Source organism: Gopherus flavomarginatus, chromosome 17 (assembly GCF_025201925.1).
Source record: "Gopherus flavomarginatus isolate rGopFla2 chromosome 17, rGopFla2.mat.asm, whole genome shotgun sequence".
In the NCBI taxonomy this organism is placed as follows: domain Eukaryota; kingdom Metazoa; phylum Chordata; order Testudines; family Testudinidae; genus Gopherus; species Gopherus flavomarginatus.
In genome coordinates, this window is record NC_066633.1 from 5576105 (window position 1) to 5592465 (window position 16361).

Below are 16361 nucleotides of genomic sequence, written 5' to 3' on the forward strand. Positions count from 1 at the left end.
CTATTGCGATCTCCTCTGTTTATTCATTCAGAGGCAGCTTTTTACAGTGGTAACAGCCATCATGGGGAACAGTGGTTCGGTACTCCCAGCTCCCCCTTGCTCTGCCAGCTTATTTTGGATCAGTGGCAGTGGAGAGTAGGTCTGTGATTTGTTTCCGTGTCCGTGTTAATGATTTGCTGATCGCTCCCTTAGTCACCATGGGTAACATTTCAAAAAATACTTCTGTAACTTGGGCCCCAAAGTCCCATTAACTTTCAATGAGATTTAAGCATCAGTGAGAGTTAGGCACTTCTGAAAATTTTATCTCATGACATTCCTCAGCATAATTATGATAACAGAGATAACATGAGCCCAGAGGGGAAATCACACCTGCCACTCACTCACTTCCCCTCCTCAGGGGTTTCTAAGGATGCCCTAAAACATACAGGGGTGAATTTCAGTGAAGACTCAAAAGTCTCTTTCATTCTTGCATAGTCAGTTTGGACCCATCTACTGTATTATTTATAAAATAAATTGCTATAAAGAGTCGTTGACCCTTTAAAATTCTTCTGATCTTTTAGGATGCATTCCACTGGATAACAACACTGAATTCTTGTTGAAAGACACATTTGTCCTCTGCAACAGGAAGATGTTTAAAGAGCTTTGTATATAGAGGGGCAGCACCTCAGCTTGTGTTACTTGTAGTGGCGTCACTGACATTGGTGGAACTATGACAATTTATGTCAGTTGAGGCTCTACCGCAGAGAAAATTTCAGAGGCCATCAGAATACATGATTGAAATGTAGCTTGGTTGAAAATATTGGTGTTAGACTTTTCTGGGCATGGGGAGAAATGTCCCAAAAAGCTGTGATGCAAGGCAGGTGGTGACTGGTTTTGGATGAGGTGTGACCAGCTGGATGTAGAGGGTGGTGTCACACAGATGCTGGCTTGATTAGAAGTTTCTCTAGATGTTGTTGCTTTACAGATGAATCGATGTTTGTTTCCAGAACTCAGCCCATGGTATAGTTTGAGATGATGGGCTTTTATATTCAGTTATGCGAACATGTCACAGGAGGATATTGATACTAGATTCATTACTATGGTGTTGCTAGACAATGGCATATGGGAGGTATTTTCTAGGGCTGGCTGGAGAACAATATTTCATTTTTCAAAAGAAATAGTGGTTTTGACATTTGTTTTCATTTCTTGTTGGAACAAAAATGAGACCTTTTGAAATATTTCATTAAAAAAACATTAAAAAACCATGAAAAACTCTAGCCTGTGGTTAGAGAACTCATCTGGGCTATTGAAAGACCTGGATTCATATTCCTGTGCTGAATCAGATAGAGGAGGGACTTCAGGCTCAGTCTGTCATATGCTAGGTGAGTGCTATGCTGGGATGGATGGGGGCTCTTGCTTGCCTTCCCAATGACAGCTGAGTCAAAATCAATAAGTTTCCAGGAGACATTTCAGTTTCACTTTGAACTTTTAACTAAGTCAAATAGGCTTAGTGCAATGCACTTCAAATCCAAGAAATGCACCTTACACACACTTATCTCGGTCTTCAGTTTTGAATGTTATTCCACCCAACCTTGTACTTTAAATTTTTAACTGGTCTTTTAATTCCCTGTTAGAATAATGGAAGGAACAATAGCCTCAGAAATAACCTACTTAATCAGGCAGATTCATAGGTGTCTTGCACCTTATGGCATCTAGCTTGGCGTCTTTAACATTTTACAAATACAAGGTGATGGTCCAATAGTAATGAAAGGTCTAGCGGATTAATGATCCTAGCTTCTGCTAGACTCGGGCTTCCAACAACAGAAAGTACATTTGTAATGTACTTTAGCCATTGACATTTTTATGCAGGAAAGCCCAAGGTTTAGATGGGACTTGCTCCAGGAGAAATTTGTTTCAAGTGCTTTCCAATGGTCTTTCTATGTTATGTACCCTCTATCCTGTAGTATCTAAGCACCTCTCAGTCTTCAGTGTATTTAGCCTCACACTATCCCTGTCATGTAGGGCGGTGCTATTGTCCCCATTGTAGAGATGGGGAACTGAGGCACAGTGAGTTGCCCAAGGTGTCACAAGAAATCTGTGGCAGAGCAGTCTCCCATGGGCATGGCTAGTGACTGAACTACTGGACCAACGTTCCTCTTGGTAAGTCAGTAGCTCACTTTGAGCATCAATACCAGAGTCCTTTCCCCATTTGGCAACTTTACCTTTCCAGACTTGTGCAAAGCAATTTGGTACCATCTGAAACGTGCATTGTTGCTTTGCAGTCTTCTGCCCTCCCCACCCAACCCACCTGTCCGGGATGCTTAATTGTGAAGAGCCATGCTACCTGGCACCCACGCTTGTGTTTCCGGGTTGTGCAGAATGATTAACCACTCGCATTCATTCCCATTTCCACTCATTAGCATCGTGGTGGCTCTTGAACTTGGATCTTATTTAACTGAGCTGGAGAGCGGGGAGCAGAGGGTCAGTTTTAGTGCTACTGGTCAGAATTTGAATGAGTGGATAAGCTTTTAACAACTGCAGGTAAAAAACCTCTCTAGGACAAGCATGGTTAGTTGGCTTTGATTGATTGATTGTTTGATTTTAGCCTGCCACAGTGATGCAGCAAAACTGCCTGCGTTAGTCACACCTGGAGGCTGGTCTTTATAGGTGCAGAGTGTCTGCAACTCTCAGTGAAGTCAATGGGCTCTGGCCCCCTGGATTAAAACCACTCTAATTGCTGGGTATTATTATTATTACTAGACCGTGCTGCATACGTCCGCTGATAGCACAGCTAGCACCGACAACCCAGCTGGTTTCTGCAGCTTCCAGGCTCTTTCTCCTTTTGGGAACAATGGCTTTGGTACCAACCTGCGTCGCTTTCATGAAGTTAAGAGGCAGGCTCCAACTTGGATTATTTTTTCTCTCTCACTGGCCCCTTGGGCTGGTCTGTTGCATCTTACTGATTGTCTCCCTCTTGGTTTGTGTTTCTCTTGTCTTAGCTGGGAATGCGAAAAGCAGAATTACTCAACCTTCAACCAGTCGTCTACAGAAATAAACTGGTAAGTTGCTGACAGCACTTAAATCCTGCTCCTCTCTAACCAGTTGTTGGGGAGCCCAGTAATATGAATTTCTGATGCTTGTGGCTGCCTGTAGCCACTGGTTGTCCATAGTGATGCAGCTGTCAAAGGAAGAGAGAGAATTTGAATCTCAGTAACAAAGAGATTGAAATGCACAGTTAGAAAAGCATCCACTGTCCTGCTTTTGGAAATGAGTAATTCTCCATGCAGAGGGTATTCTCAGTAATCTGTTTAACAAAACTCTCATACAATTCAGCACGATCGCTCTTGCTTGCTAAGGTAGGACTGGATGTGCATGGGAAATGAATTTCACCTCAAGCGGGTTTGCATTGTCTAGGGTCAGAACTAGCACGTCGCCTGTGAGCGGTTTCATACGCAGGTTTGCGGTTCAAATTCTGTCTAGTTTCTGCTAAACAAGTCTAATGGACAAAGTTGTCCTGGAGTGAGAACAATTACTGGTTCCAGCTAATGGATCCTGTCAGTCTCTCCCACTGGAGCATGTAGGGTTTTAGGTGGCTGAGCCTAATTGTAGTTCACCAGAGGTTCAGTTCTGGAGCTTTGAGAATGTGAGGACTTATGGTTGTTGAGGATTCTGCAACTTTCTCCAGTTTGATTCCCTTTGCACCCTGAGTCTCTGAGATTTGCAGAAATTATTCAACTCATTCAAAACCTGAATTCACTCCCAAACTGCTTAGTCCTAGATGGTTTTCACCTGAATCCATCCATTGGTTCAGGTTCACCAAAAACTCATCCCACATTCATGTATCTGGCCTAAGTTTGGGATTCCTAGCAATGAGTCTCACCAGGTTTACAGTTTTATTACTGAAGTTTTGCAAAAGGGAATGACACAGAATTAGCTGGGCCTGAACCAAGCTCTAGGCTTAAAGACCCATAACTTTGAGGAACTTTAGATCTGGATGCAGACTTTGCATTTTTGAATAATAATAATAAATTTGATAAAGACATAGATCAGTAACTGTTGACATCACACCTGCTCGGTGAAACATCAAATGGTTCGTTTAAAACAGATTCCAATTTAGGACCATTTTGAATTTTCTTTTTAGGGCTCCAATCTTATGGGTGGATAGAAAAATGCCATTATGGGCAATACAGGTGAGTGACTGAACCAGAGGCATTGTCACACCAATCCATCACACAAAAGGCAAACGGTATTTATTTTGTGCAAGGTTTGTTCTATGTCATCAGTGTTTCTCTGTGCATCTTTCTTCCTGGAACAAATCCTTGAAGACTGATAAATAGAGGACACAGATTTCCCTGATGAGTGGAAATAGATTGTGTTTTTCTGCTGTGATGACCCTAGGTGAAACTTACAAATGCTGATGGAAAAAGATAACAGTCTGTTTAAGCAAATGTTTGTGAAGATAAAACTGTGAGTTTTGCACTGCTCTGCTCTCCTGGTTCAATAGAGCCTGGGATAATGCAGGTCTACAGTGGAGCCAAATAAGTTCAGGGGATCAAGGACCTCCAAGAAGGTTCATCCCCCAGTACCGGCCCAGTCTTTTTATCTCTGATCTTTAGATGTTCTTGGGTGGGGGAAGGGAAGGTGTCATGGGTCCAACATGTTTGGCTGTTTTTACTCTGAGTTATTTTATTGGTGAAAAATTTCCCTGTGATGAATTTTTAAAAAAAGGTAAAATCCCATCTCCATTAAACTCGATAGTAAAACTCCTCTTGTCATCAGTGGGGCCAGGATTTTAGCCCAAGGATTTGTCTAACCCCGAAGTGGCACTGGTTTATCTATACCAGTAAGGTTAAAACAGCACAGGCCCTAGTGTGGATGCGGTTCTATAGGTATAAAGGGAATAAGCTATAGCAGTATAAGGCACCTTAATAATTGCCTCCACACTAGGGACTGCATCAGCCTATTTATTATTTGTTAAATCAAAATAATCCCCCCTCCCCTCAACCAGCATAGTTGCACTGATACAAGACCTGTCTAGAGCAGACTGACATCTCTTTGAAGTTTGACAACAGACGTGTGATGTGGAAATGGAGGATTTCCCATTGTGATCCCCAATCTGTGCCACTCCCATGTTGTCCTGGAGTTCAGTAAAGGTCCTTCACACCTTCCGTGGTTGGCAACTTCCATATTTGTTTGTAAACCAGGTGGGAATGCTCAGAGAGCAAGATCATTTGAGTGGCTGGATAGCCTCAGACCTCTTGGATGATGCTTCAAATCAAACCCAAGGCAATTATATTCTTTTATATTTTTTTCAGGTTAGCGTAGCTTTAATCAGCTTCCTAGAGACCATGCTTCTCATCTATCTCAGCTACAAGGTAAGAGCCCTCCAAGTAATGGATTTAAAGTTTAAGGCCCAATCAAACACTCCTTGAAATCAATGGCAGTCTCCTTTCTCATTCCCTCTCACTCTGCAGCAGCTGCTCTGTTCAGGTCACTCCCGACACAGCTTTACTGTGGGCATTGGAAATTCAAACCTGGACTGAATTTTGCAATGGCCTGTGTCTTTTTTTTTATGGGCCAAACAAATCCCAGATCCAAGCACCCACTGAATATCAGAATATTAAAAACATGGATCTGAATTCTGCAGCTTGAATTTAATCTCTAATGCACATGAAAGTCTCCTAGCTCTCGCTCATCACAGAGCTCGCTGAACTGAAACACACACTCTTCAGTAGGCACACAAGGGAAATATTCCTGCAAGTGAAGAAAAGTCAATTTGTTTCATACAGCAAATAAAAGATGCTTACCAGCATATGGCCCCTGGCACCCCCATGCAGCTCTGTTGCTGAGTCCTGTCACAGGGATTGATCCTGAATGGTGCTGAGTGTTGTGGACTTGATCCAGCAAAGCCTGGAAGCAAGTGACTGACTTTAAGCTCACAAGGAGTCTCACTGACTTCAGTCCCATGCTCTCTTCAGGCCAGGGTGTGCTGCCCCCCCTAGGGCTGAGTGGTGGGAGTGCTCGGAGGAGTACATGAGAACATAAGAGCTGCCATGTGGGGACAGTCCATGGTTCATAGTGTCCAGGATTCTGTCTCCGACAGTGGCCCATCCCAGAGCTTCAGGGGGAGGATACAGAACAAGGCACTCATGGCGTGATCTTCCCCTGTCTTCCATGCCCAGTTTCTGGGGAGTCTAGCCACAACCATCCCTAGACTGGGGGCGTGGTCTGAAATGAGTGGAAGATCTGGGAGGAAGTGGATTCCAATGGACGGACCTTTGTAAAAGGGACTTTAGTTGGGAATGGGTCCTGCTTTGAGCAGGGAATTGGACTAGATGACCTCCTGAGGTCCCTTCCAACCCTGATATTCTATGATTCCATGATTCCATGACTGTAGCAGCATCAGCTCCCACAGCACCCCTGGTGTCCGGTCTACCTTCCCTCAGGGAGGCTTTGTCCGGCAGCTGTCCCTCTCAGCCCCAGAAAGGGACTCAGCAAAGGAAATGAAAGGGTCTTCCACTCTCCTGAGTTACCTTTCACTCTGTTGTTTCACAGAGCTCTGTCCCTTTGGACCCAGCCCCTACCCGAGCTGCTGACCTCAGGGCTTCCTCCCCCACCCTCGGAGTCCTCCACCCCAGTCTGGATCCTTATTCCCAATCTGCCTCCATGCCACCTGCCTGGAGATTGACCTTTTTCAGGAGCCTCCTTCTCTCCTGACACCCTCTCCCTTCAAGGCTAGATCCTGGAGGGAATCTCCCTCCTGCAGCTGTTCTCTCCCAGACCTGTATGGAAATCACCTGGCTCCGGTCCAGCTGGGTCTGATAACCAAACAGCCATCTCATCTCAGCCGATCAGGATCAGCTGGGGGTGGGGAGCTTAGCCATCAAAGGTGAGACTGAGCCCAGCTCCCCTTAAAGGGCCAGCCGGCCTGGGATGGGCCCAACTGCAATCAAAGGTGAGACTGAGCCCAGCTCCCCTTAAAGGGCCAGCCGGCCTGGGATGGGCCCAACTGCAATGTTAATCTTCAACTTCATTGCCTTCAGAAGAGAGGCTGAACACGCCAATGCCTGTAAATTCCGTTTTTTGCCACAGAGCTATTAGATTCATAACAGCCATTTTATCTCCCTTCTGTCAGATGCCTGAAACCCCCTTGGACCAGTTTTCTGCACATCGGCATAGCTATTCGCCGCTATTCTCATTACAGCCCAAGCAGATGGTTTATGTTCTGTATCATTTACTGAGCTTTCCCACAAAGGAGTCTCCAAAATAGCACAAATGGGGCACTTTTCAAACAACATGGATTTTCTTTTAGTTTTGTGGATAGAACTTCTTTCTCCCACAGTCACCTTGTGTGCTACCGTTCGTGTCTGTGCAGTGGCAGAGTCATTTGGTTTCATACCGTCCCATAACCACCACCTTTTGTGGCAGCCTCAGCTTAGAAGCCACTGAGATAGAAATAGCTTTTATCCATCGGGGTTCTCCTACCAGCTGCGAATTGGGGGCAGCATGGAAGAGACCATTCCTTGTTTCATCTGTTCTGTGTAGAAGAAGAGGACTTCTACTTACAGGCCTGTCACTCTGGCTCCTTTTACCCTCAGAGAAAGAAGGCCTCAATAAATGTCATCTCAGAGTCCTTTGGAGCATTTTTTTTTTGTTCTTTCTAGCCTGTGATATTTTTCTGGACAGCTTAGTCATGCTGTGTGTAGCTGGGTGTATCAGCACTAGCCTTTTCACAGGTGTCCTTTAGAAGGAACCCCATCTGGGTTTTCAATAAGCTTTGCAACACATTGGATGCCCTCTCTCATCGTCACGCTTGTAGGCAGATGAGCTGATCCCTAAAATCCTGTCGCTTTAATCAGATTATTCTACAGTCTTGTGTCTGGTGGGAAGGCTCTGCAAGCTGGCTGCAGAGAGAGGGAGACAGGAGCAGCCTAATTCTCCGTTGCCAGCCCTTTGTGCATCACTTTCACCAGTACAAAACGGGTGCAGGACACTGATTTTTGGTGGCATTTTACAACTACTTTGCACTCATGTAAGTGAGACAAGAGGGAATCAGTCCTAGAAATTATCTTCTCGTCTCTATTGTGGGAATTGTTCAGCCAATATAGAGGCTATTTGTCTTTTCTTCTTTATCTTTCTCTGAGGCACCACAAGTTCAAGTAAATATATTGCAATTGCTGGGCAGACAGGGAGTTTTCCCTCACTCACATTTGATTTCATGTCCTACCTAAGCACTCCATTGACTCTTGCCGCTGCGCCCACCTGGATGAAGGACTGACACACACAGCACAGAATATTGTGGAACAGGGGGAATCCAAAGAGATATCAGTACAAAATCTTCTATGGCCAGCCAGGAAGAGCCCTAGAAGTGCTCTTATTTTACTCCTTCTCAAAGATAATCTGGAGTGTCTCTAAAACAGAACACCAAGGAGTCACAGGAAAGCTTGGCTGTCCACAGTCAGGGGCCTCCCAAGTTAGAATTCAATGCCTGGTAGTTAGCAGGATACAATGGTCCATCAGAACAGGGCTCTGTTGTAAATAGACGTCTCCCATTCTTTTCCAATGCTTAGCCCACCCCAGAGGGCAACAGAGGGAGGACAGTCCTAAGGAGGCTTTTAAAAAGCTCTAGTTACCTTGAAAAAGACAGAGAGCTGAGAGAATTGCTCCTGAAAGTAGAAAGGTTCCCTGGAAATCCAGAGACCTCTAAACAGGGTTAGAACCTGCTCCATTCAAGGTGAAAGGCTAGTACACTGGCACTCTGTTCCCCTGCTCTTCTTTACAATCTCCGTTCCGTTGTTGTTGTGTGAGTGCTGACAGTGCTCTGGAACAATATGACACAGTCCTGCTTCAAGGAGTCTAGGGATCTTTGCTATCTGTGTCATAAACTAAGCTTCACTCAGAAATAATCCACTGACCTCCCTCATCTCATCCCCTTCCTGCTGTTCATCCCACTTGCTCCTCATGACTTATCTAAAATGTAGATCATAAGTTCTTTGGGAAAAGGACCAAGGCTGCTTCTGCCTGCTATGAAATACCCAGCATTTTCCTGGCTGCTACAACATCATAATAGCTGGAAATGATCCAAATTGGAACCTTTTAAATTGTCCTTTTCAGTTTTCTTCCGGGATTATTTAATTAAACTGCACATTTTTGTTCATTCTGCAGGGAAACATCTGGGAGCAGATTTTTCGCATTTCATTCATCCTTGAAATGATCAACACGGTGCCCTTTATAATCACAGTAAGTGTTTGCTCTTGACATTTTTAAACCAATCACATTTCAATAAATGCTATGCTACAATGTTTTCATTATGAAACCATGATTAATGGACGTCTGTCCTATAACAGGAAATGTTAAGAGCAGGTCAACTCCTCTCTCCCTCCCCCTAAACCTTTTTTTCAGTAACAAATGACTTTCTGTGGAAAACGTTCATTTTTGTTTAAATGTTCTGGTTTCTTGATGGGTTCAAAAAGGCTTTTCACAAAATTCAGCTGGTTTCATTTCCATGTCAGAACTCGGGACTGGCTGCATTTCTCCTGGTTCCATGGTTGGTTGTGAACATGCTGCATAACTCTAGGATTATATGGAAGACGCTCTGCCTGCCATCAGCCCTGAGACTGCATTGTTTGTGACCCACTCAGATACTGGCCAATGTACTCAAGACCCCTGCACCAGCGCAGAGCTCACTGCAGGATCATGGCCAAACTTTGTAGCCATAATTCAGCTCCACCGGTGTCAGCGACTTTGGAAGACGGAGCATAGACAGGTCTCAGGTGTTTGCATCTAACCTAGATTGCAATGCTGCTCACTTAGAACCATGCACTTGGCCAGTATAGTCAAGGCTACAGAGACTTGGGGCAGATCATGAAAACTCTATTCTAAGGTTTGGAACTTGAACTGATGTAAATCAATGTAGTTCCATTGAAATCAGTAGTATTATGCCAACTTGCACCAACATAAGAATGGCCATACCGGGTCAGACCAATGGTCCATCTAACCCAGTATCATGTCTTCTGACAGTTACCAATGCCAGGTGCCCCAGGGAGAATGAACAGAACAGGTCATCACCAAGTGATCATCCCGTGTCGCCCATTCCCAGCTTCTGGCCAGTCGAGGATCTGACCCTACCTTTGCAACAGTCAGTTTCTGTAATCTTTTGAGACCAATTATCCTCATGTATTCCTCTGCCAAAAATTTGGAAATTAGATTCTTAGGGAGTAGGGCTAATAATTGACTATTTACTTATTTATTGTTTATGACTTATTTAATGAAGGAGCATTGATTTTTGTGAGTGTTTTTCAAATAAACCTGCAAATAACTATTGTTTTCTAGATATTCTGGTCCCCTTTACGGAATTTGTTTATTCCGGTTTTTCTGAACTGCTGGCTGGCCAAGTACGCCCTGGAAAACATGATAGTGAGTAGCCAAAGATCACCCACTCCCTTCCAGCGTAACCAGAAAAGTAGCCTGGCAGCCTTCTTACTATTGTTTCAGGATGCTTGTTTTACACTAATATTGAGAGAGAAACTGTAAATTTCAGACATCCTTAACAATGCCCCATCTTTGGAGAGTAATGCTCTCCACTTGACACCTTAAATCAAGAGGTAGCAGGCTCTTATGTGCTCTAGGACCCTATTGTCCTGTGGATTATGCTGCCAAGACGGTGACTCAAATTTGTACTTAGGGCCAGATTTTCAGGTGCACAGGACCCACAACTGGGGCCAAATGTTTAAAAGACCCTGGCACCCAACAGCTCCCATTGTGACCCTTGGTACCAGATTTAGACACTTTTCTAAAAAACTGGCCACTTACTGAGGTGTCTAAATGGGATTTGAGTTCTACTGAAGATCTGAGTCCTTCTTAAAACTCTGCCCATGGGGACTATAGATGAATTCTTAAGACCTGCGTTCACAGAATGCTTATAAATTACATGTTAATGGATAAATTGAAGCTGGCTCTTAGCAATTTGGCACAATTCTCTGTGTATTATTTATTTATTTATTTATTTCATGTTTACTTCATGTTCATTATGGCTGTGCATAAGGGCCAACCCAGAATGCAGCCCCACTGTGCTGGGCATTGTACAAACACAGACCATTATACAGTCCCTGTCCCGAAGAGTTTGCAATTTTACAACAGGACAGAAATGGCTTTTCCCATTTCTCTCCATCAGTCATCTCTACATCCTCCTCATTACCCAGGCTTGCTACCTCCAGGCCTTAACTGCCTCCTCCTCACCTCCCACGCACAGGATCACTCCAGTCTCTGTCACTAGATCCTCTTCATCATTGGTCTCTTCTGCACCATCCCTGGCACTAATACCCTTATCCGTGACTTGGCCCTCTCCCCCCCGCTTGGCTGCATTCAGAAGTGATGACCATGATGCCTCACGATACCATTTTCAGAGCTGCACTCTGCAGTGTCTCGGGTTTGGGGACAGAACAGGCCAATACTTATTCCTTACAGAAATGCATGTGATACTTTTGAAAAGGGACAGATTCTGGCCTGAGTTGCTTCCTACACAACCCTTTGGAAGTCAGCAAGGTTGCACAGGTATAACAGAGGGGTAGGTTTGCACCCAAGTATTTATCCTAGTCATCCGCCAAGTGAGACTTCTCCTTTTTCCAGAATGACTTGCACCGAGCGATACAGAGGACACAATCCGCCATGTTCAATCAGGTGCTGATTCTGATTTGTACCCTGCTGTGTCTTGTTTTCACGGGGTAAGCAGTTTTGTTTGTTTTTTTTAAACCCTTGACCTGGCTGCATGCCACATTCATTGGTGAAATAAGTAATGTTACATAAGGCAGTGATTAAATAGATCGAGGGAAAGGCTAAGGCCCTGATTCTCTAAAGGCTTACGTACGGGCCTAGCATTTTACTCTGTGAGGAGTCATGCACATGCACATGACTTGGCAAGATCGGGCCCTAACAGAGCGTGGTGGAGTGTGGTGATCTGAAATGTGATAGGCAGAACGTTCTTCTGTGGGTGTTACTTTTATCCTGTGGCTGTGGCAGGAAAAATCATGTTAGAGCCTTTTCCGGCTGCAGGTTGCTCAGCTTTCTGGAGCAGAAAGTTGTGTAGGGAGGCCGCATAGCTGGCTGGAAGTTTCCCACCCATCTGACGTGAAGCTCCAGCCCAAAGTGCAATGAGACAAACAGATTCAGCCATGTCATAGGCCAGAGGAGCGGCTCAGGATAGGGAGAGCACAGAGGTCCTATAAAGGCTTTTAACTCCCTGCTCCAATCCTCACCATTCTAGGGCCACACATTCAGATTACTTCAGTAAACCAGCTTTCGTTTGCTGCATGCTGCTGTGGTTCGGGAACGGGAGGGGACCAAGTCACAGGAGAGAGCAAAATTGCTAAGGAATTAGCTCAAATGAGCAGTTGGGAGAACTATACGTTTATTATGGGCTTTGAAGAGCTGCCTTTTGCAGTGTTTTTTGCTTGAATTTCTTCAGTTCCTTTCATGTTCTTTCAAGATATCCAGCCCAGAAACCCATAGAAGCCTCCAGACTTTCGTTGCTCATCTGAACATAAACTGAGCTCCAGACCTTTTGAAGTTCACAAATAACTGTTGCTAGTAGGAATTTTTTTCTGCTCCATTAACACTGTTAGCAGAACCACAGCACTATTGCATTGGCGTCACTAGGCATGATGGTACCATATACAATTGTGTTATTGGCTGGCAACATAAGTGAGGGCAAGATTTTCAAAATCATGTGAGAAAATATCTAATTTTCACACACAGTTAACAGAATTGCATCTACACATTAGACACTTACTCCCATATGTGTTTCAAGCACAATTACTTTTCTGTGGCTCCTGTTCTGGAGCATTTGACCTTGGCAAGGTGAGAGAAGGAGCCGTGCTCCAAGCCCAAACTGGCACATCTCCTCCATCTACATAGACAAAACATCAGCCCTTCAAGCTCTCTTGCTTTCTTCTTCTCTAGAGCATGGGGTAAATGTGACTTAAGAAAATAAAACCCCTCTGTTGAATGCATGATGTGTTGTGGGTTTTTTTTGTTTTTGTTGTAACACAACCAAGTCAGCCCAGTAGAGATTGTTTTTCAGTCACTCTTTGAAACACGGCCCCTGGGATAATGGCATGTGGCAAGATACATGATAGACCAATTGCACTGCTGTTCCCTGCGGATATGATCTGAGGCCAAGTGCTCTTCTAGGTGATTAGAATCATCATGTGGCCGCACTGCCAGCAGACACAAAGGCAGAACGGTTGATCTATTGATTTTTTTTTCTTTTTTCTGACTCCTTTCCCTTCTCTTCATCTCCATGCAAAAATATTTGTTTCCTCTTTAAGCAGTGGGAGGAAATATTGTTCACCTCTGGAGGGCAAAGGTGTCAGTGTCCAGATAACCTGTCATGTATTTGCTAACTGACTGTTGCTTTTGTTATTGGAGAGGCAGGGTTTTGGTTGGGGTGGGGGATGGGACAGAAGCATCTTTACTAAAAGCAGCATTGATTCAATGGTATTTTCACCTCCTCTTGGTTACACTGCCTCCTATGTGGCGCTCTTGAGGGCAAAGAATCCTTTTAATGCACCCAGATACTGGGAGGGGGAGCAAGGCTGAAGGGGCCTCCATAGCAAAAACTGTCTTGCTCTCAAAGGTCTAATGGAAAAGTCAACAAAACCGACTTTATAAGCTACCTTGTGCACTTTTTCGGTGCTATTTCCTGTTGACCTGAACAATAGAGACTAGAGTTTTTGGTGTAGGGTTGAATTCTTATGCCCATGAGTGGGTGCTGGGATTGATTATCTGCCTGGCTCCCATTGGCTTTCACTGGAGGAGTGCACCAAACTCCCCATACTGTGATTCTGCCCATGGCTGCAGCAGGAATTTTCCAATCTGATTCCAGTTGGATTCTGTAGAGTCCTGGAGAGGACTATATAAATATATATATTGATCAAAGCATTATAGTTTAGGGCTGTTTACCCAAACCAAACTGAGCTCCCAAGCCTTTTAATCTCCATCCATCACAAATTATACAAGGCCAAATCCTGGGTCCACTGAGCTCAAGGGGGGCTTGACCGTTGATCTCAATAGGGTCAGTATTTAGTTTTATGGGATTAAGGCCCAGATCTGGTGTAAATCAGCATTTGACTTTGATGGAGCTATACCAGTTTACACCAGCTGGAAGTGATCCTGAATGTTCAGAACACTTTATTGTAGCATTTTGGGTTGTTGTTTTCTTTCCTTTTTTGGGGCCTGATCTTCGGAAGTGGTGATGGCTGATAAAAGAATCAGACGCGCTCCACTGACTCAGACCTTCTCCTTACTTTGCTTTGTCCTCCTGAACACTTAGCTTCAGGCAGATCAATTCCTATTTTAGGAGCCAATGATTGTCTCTAATTACATGATTTTAACAGAAACTTGTTAATTGGAGCATGCCAGGATCAAGTCTTGCTTATGTAAGTGCACATGGCTCAGAGCAGGGCAGTAAGTGCTGTCACGCCCAGGGCGAATCTTGTGATTTTCAAAGGGGAGATATTTGTTGGACTCTAATTCAGCTGTGATGGCTTGTACATTAAAGCCTTTGCATTTCCTAAACATGCTGTCCATCTGGAGGAGGTTACCATGGTTGCTCTATTGCCATTTGTCTAATGGGTCATGGAGGCATCTGCTAATTAAAAGAACCCTTTACCCCGTGCATTTAAAACAACATGGACGTCTTTCCATTGTTAAGTATTTCATGTCTAGTTAGACTTTTGACATTTTTTTACATCTCCACTGGTCTGGACTTTGAATGTAACATACCAGTTAAGCTGTAAGTGGACACAAAGTGAAGCTGATGAGTGTGATAGGTCTAAACAGCCTGACAGGTCTTTTAAAATAAAAACAACCCACAGTACACTTTGCCTTTAGCAGTTCATGCCCTCTGTGACTCTATATGTTTTTCCTGTCCTGTCTGATAGCACTAGAATTAAATTCCAAGACTACTTCTACATTATTTGTGTTCACCAAGATGACTTTTAACCTGCATGCCTCTCAAGATATGCTGACTGACTACTGAGGAGATCAGCTGCTTGGTTCCAGAGAGTTTGTGTTTCCAAAGAGAATAGTGGTGCAGTGCAGAGTGAAATGTATTAGCAGCATCGTGTTCAGTGAAGAATCTCACTTGAAGTCAGTCATGAGACTGAGAGCCCTTAATGTCATCTGAGTCATATCAAGGATGGAATGAGCTTCCTGTTTACCTTTCTGCAACACTAGGTTCTGTCAGAAACATAGGGCCTTGGACTCCATGATGCCTACATAAGTGGTATTGTACTACTGGAGTGTGGTACCTGATGGCGAGAGTTTGGGGTAATGTTCTGATGAGGATGTTAATGAGGGAGAGGATTATCTGAGCCAAATTGAACCTCTAAACTAGAAGTGCTGTCAAGCTGGCCAGATTTATCCCACTGACAATACTGGTGATACACCAGGGATGAATTCTGTCCATGAGTCTGGTACGTTTAAGGCTTCTTCTAAGACATTCTCCAGCCCTCTTCCCCCACTGGCATCAATAGGAGTGGAGGGCATTATACATTGCAGGATCAGGAACCTGATGTTCATGGAGTGCCGTGTGAAAGCCTAATTAACACATGCTCCCTTTCCCCCATCCCTGCAGAACCTGTGGCATCCAGCATTTAGAAAGAGCAGGCGACAACCTCTCCCTCTTCAAGTCCTTCTACTTCTGTATCGTCACCTTCTCCACTGTGGGCTATGGAGATGTGACCCCAAAGATCTGGCCCTCGCAGCTCCTGGTGGTTATAATGATTTGCGTTGCCCTTGTCGTGCTGCCCCTCCAGGTAAGCGACACAGCCGTGAAGAAAAAGATGAGCTCAGCCTTTATTAGAAATGGCAGCTTTGCTGGTGTGTCAAGGCCCGTGAGAAGGACCAGCAGGAGGGTGATTTCCACTTCACTAGCCAGTTGACTAGGAACGAGATTTGAGATTTCCAGAGGATACAGAGGAATTCTCAACCCATGGTATGGAGGAAACTTAGTTTCTGCTCTGAGGCACTGTCAGCCGGGGGCTGAGCCGTGGCGTTCGATGCATCACGTCTGGGAGCAAACAAGCCAGTGCTCCTTCTCCACCAGCCAGCAGCATGATGCAGCAGTGACAGCCTGTTGCCTGCAGTGTTCACTGTCTGTAACTGCTTAGTGTCAGGCGAGGGGTATAGGGAAATGCTCTTAGAAAAGATTTTCCTCTGGGATTGAATAGCCAATATGTATTTCCTTTCCTTCTGTCCTTAAACGGAACAAGCAGAGAAGGGTGTGTGTGTGTGTGCGTGCGCGCGCGCTAGAGAACACATTGTCACAGTTTGCAGGTACCTCCCAGAAATGGCTAAGATGGCATGTGAGGGAGCTGTGGGGA

The 16361-nt window shown here is 44.6% G+C and overlaps 1 protein-coding gene across 13 annotated transcripts in view; it reads left to right on the forward strand.

The window, feature by feature from the left end:
- KCNT1 (potassium sodium-activated channel subfamily T member 1) overlaps window positions 1-16361 on the forward strand; it is a 193344-nt gene that overhangs the window by 124377 nt on the left and 52606 nt on the right. For all 13 annotated transcript variants that reach the window (XM_050926686.1, XM_050926674.1, XM_050926677.1 and 10 more), the window contains 7 exons: window positions 2979-3038; window positions 4121-4169; window positions 5295-5354; window positions 9145-9219; window positions 10312-10395; window positions 11608-11702; window positions 15614-15794. In XM_050926686.1, the coding sequence (XP_050782643.1) occupies window positions 2979-3038; window positions 4121-4169; window positions 5295-5354; window positions 9145-9219; window positions 10312-10395; window positions 11608-11702; window positions 15614-15794 (604 nt within the window). The remainder of the gene's footprint in view (window positions 1-2978; window positions 3039-4120; window positions 4170-5294; window positions 5355-9144; window positions 9220-10311; window positions 10396-11607; window positions 11703-15613; window positions 15795-16361) is intronic.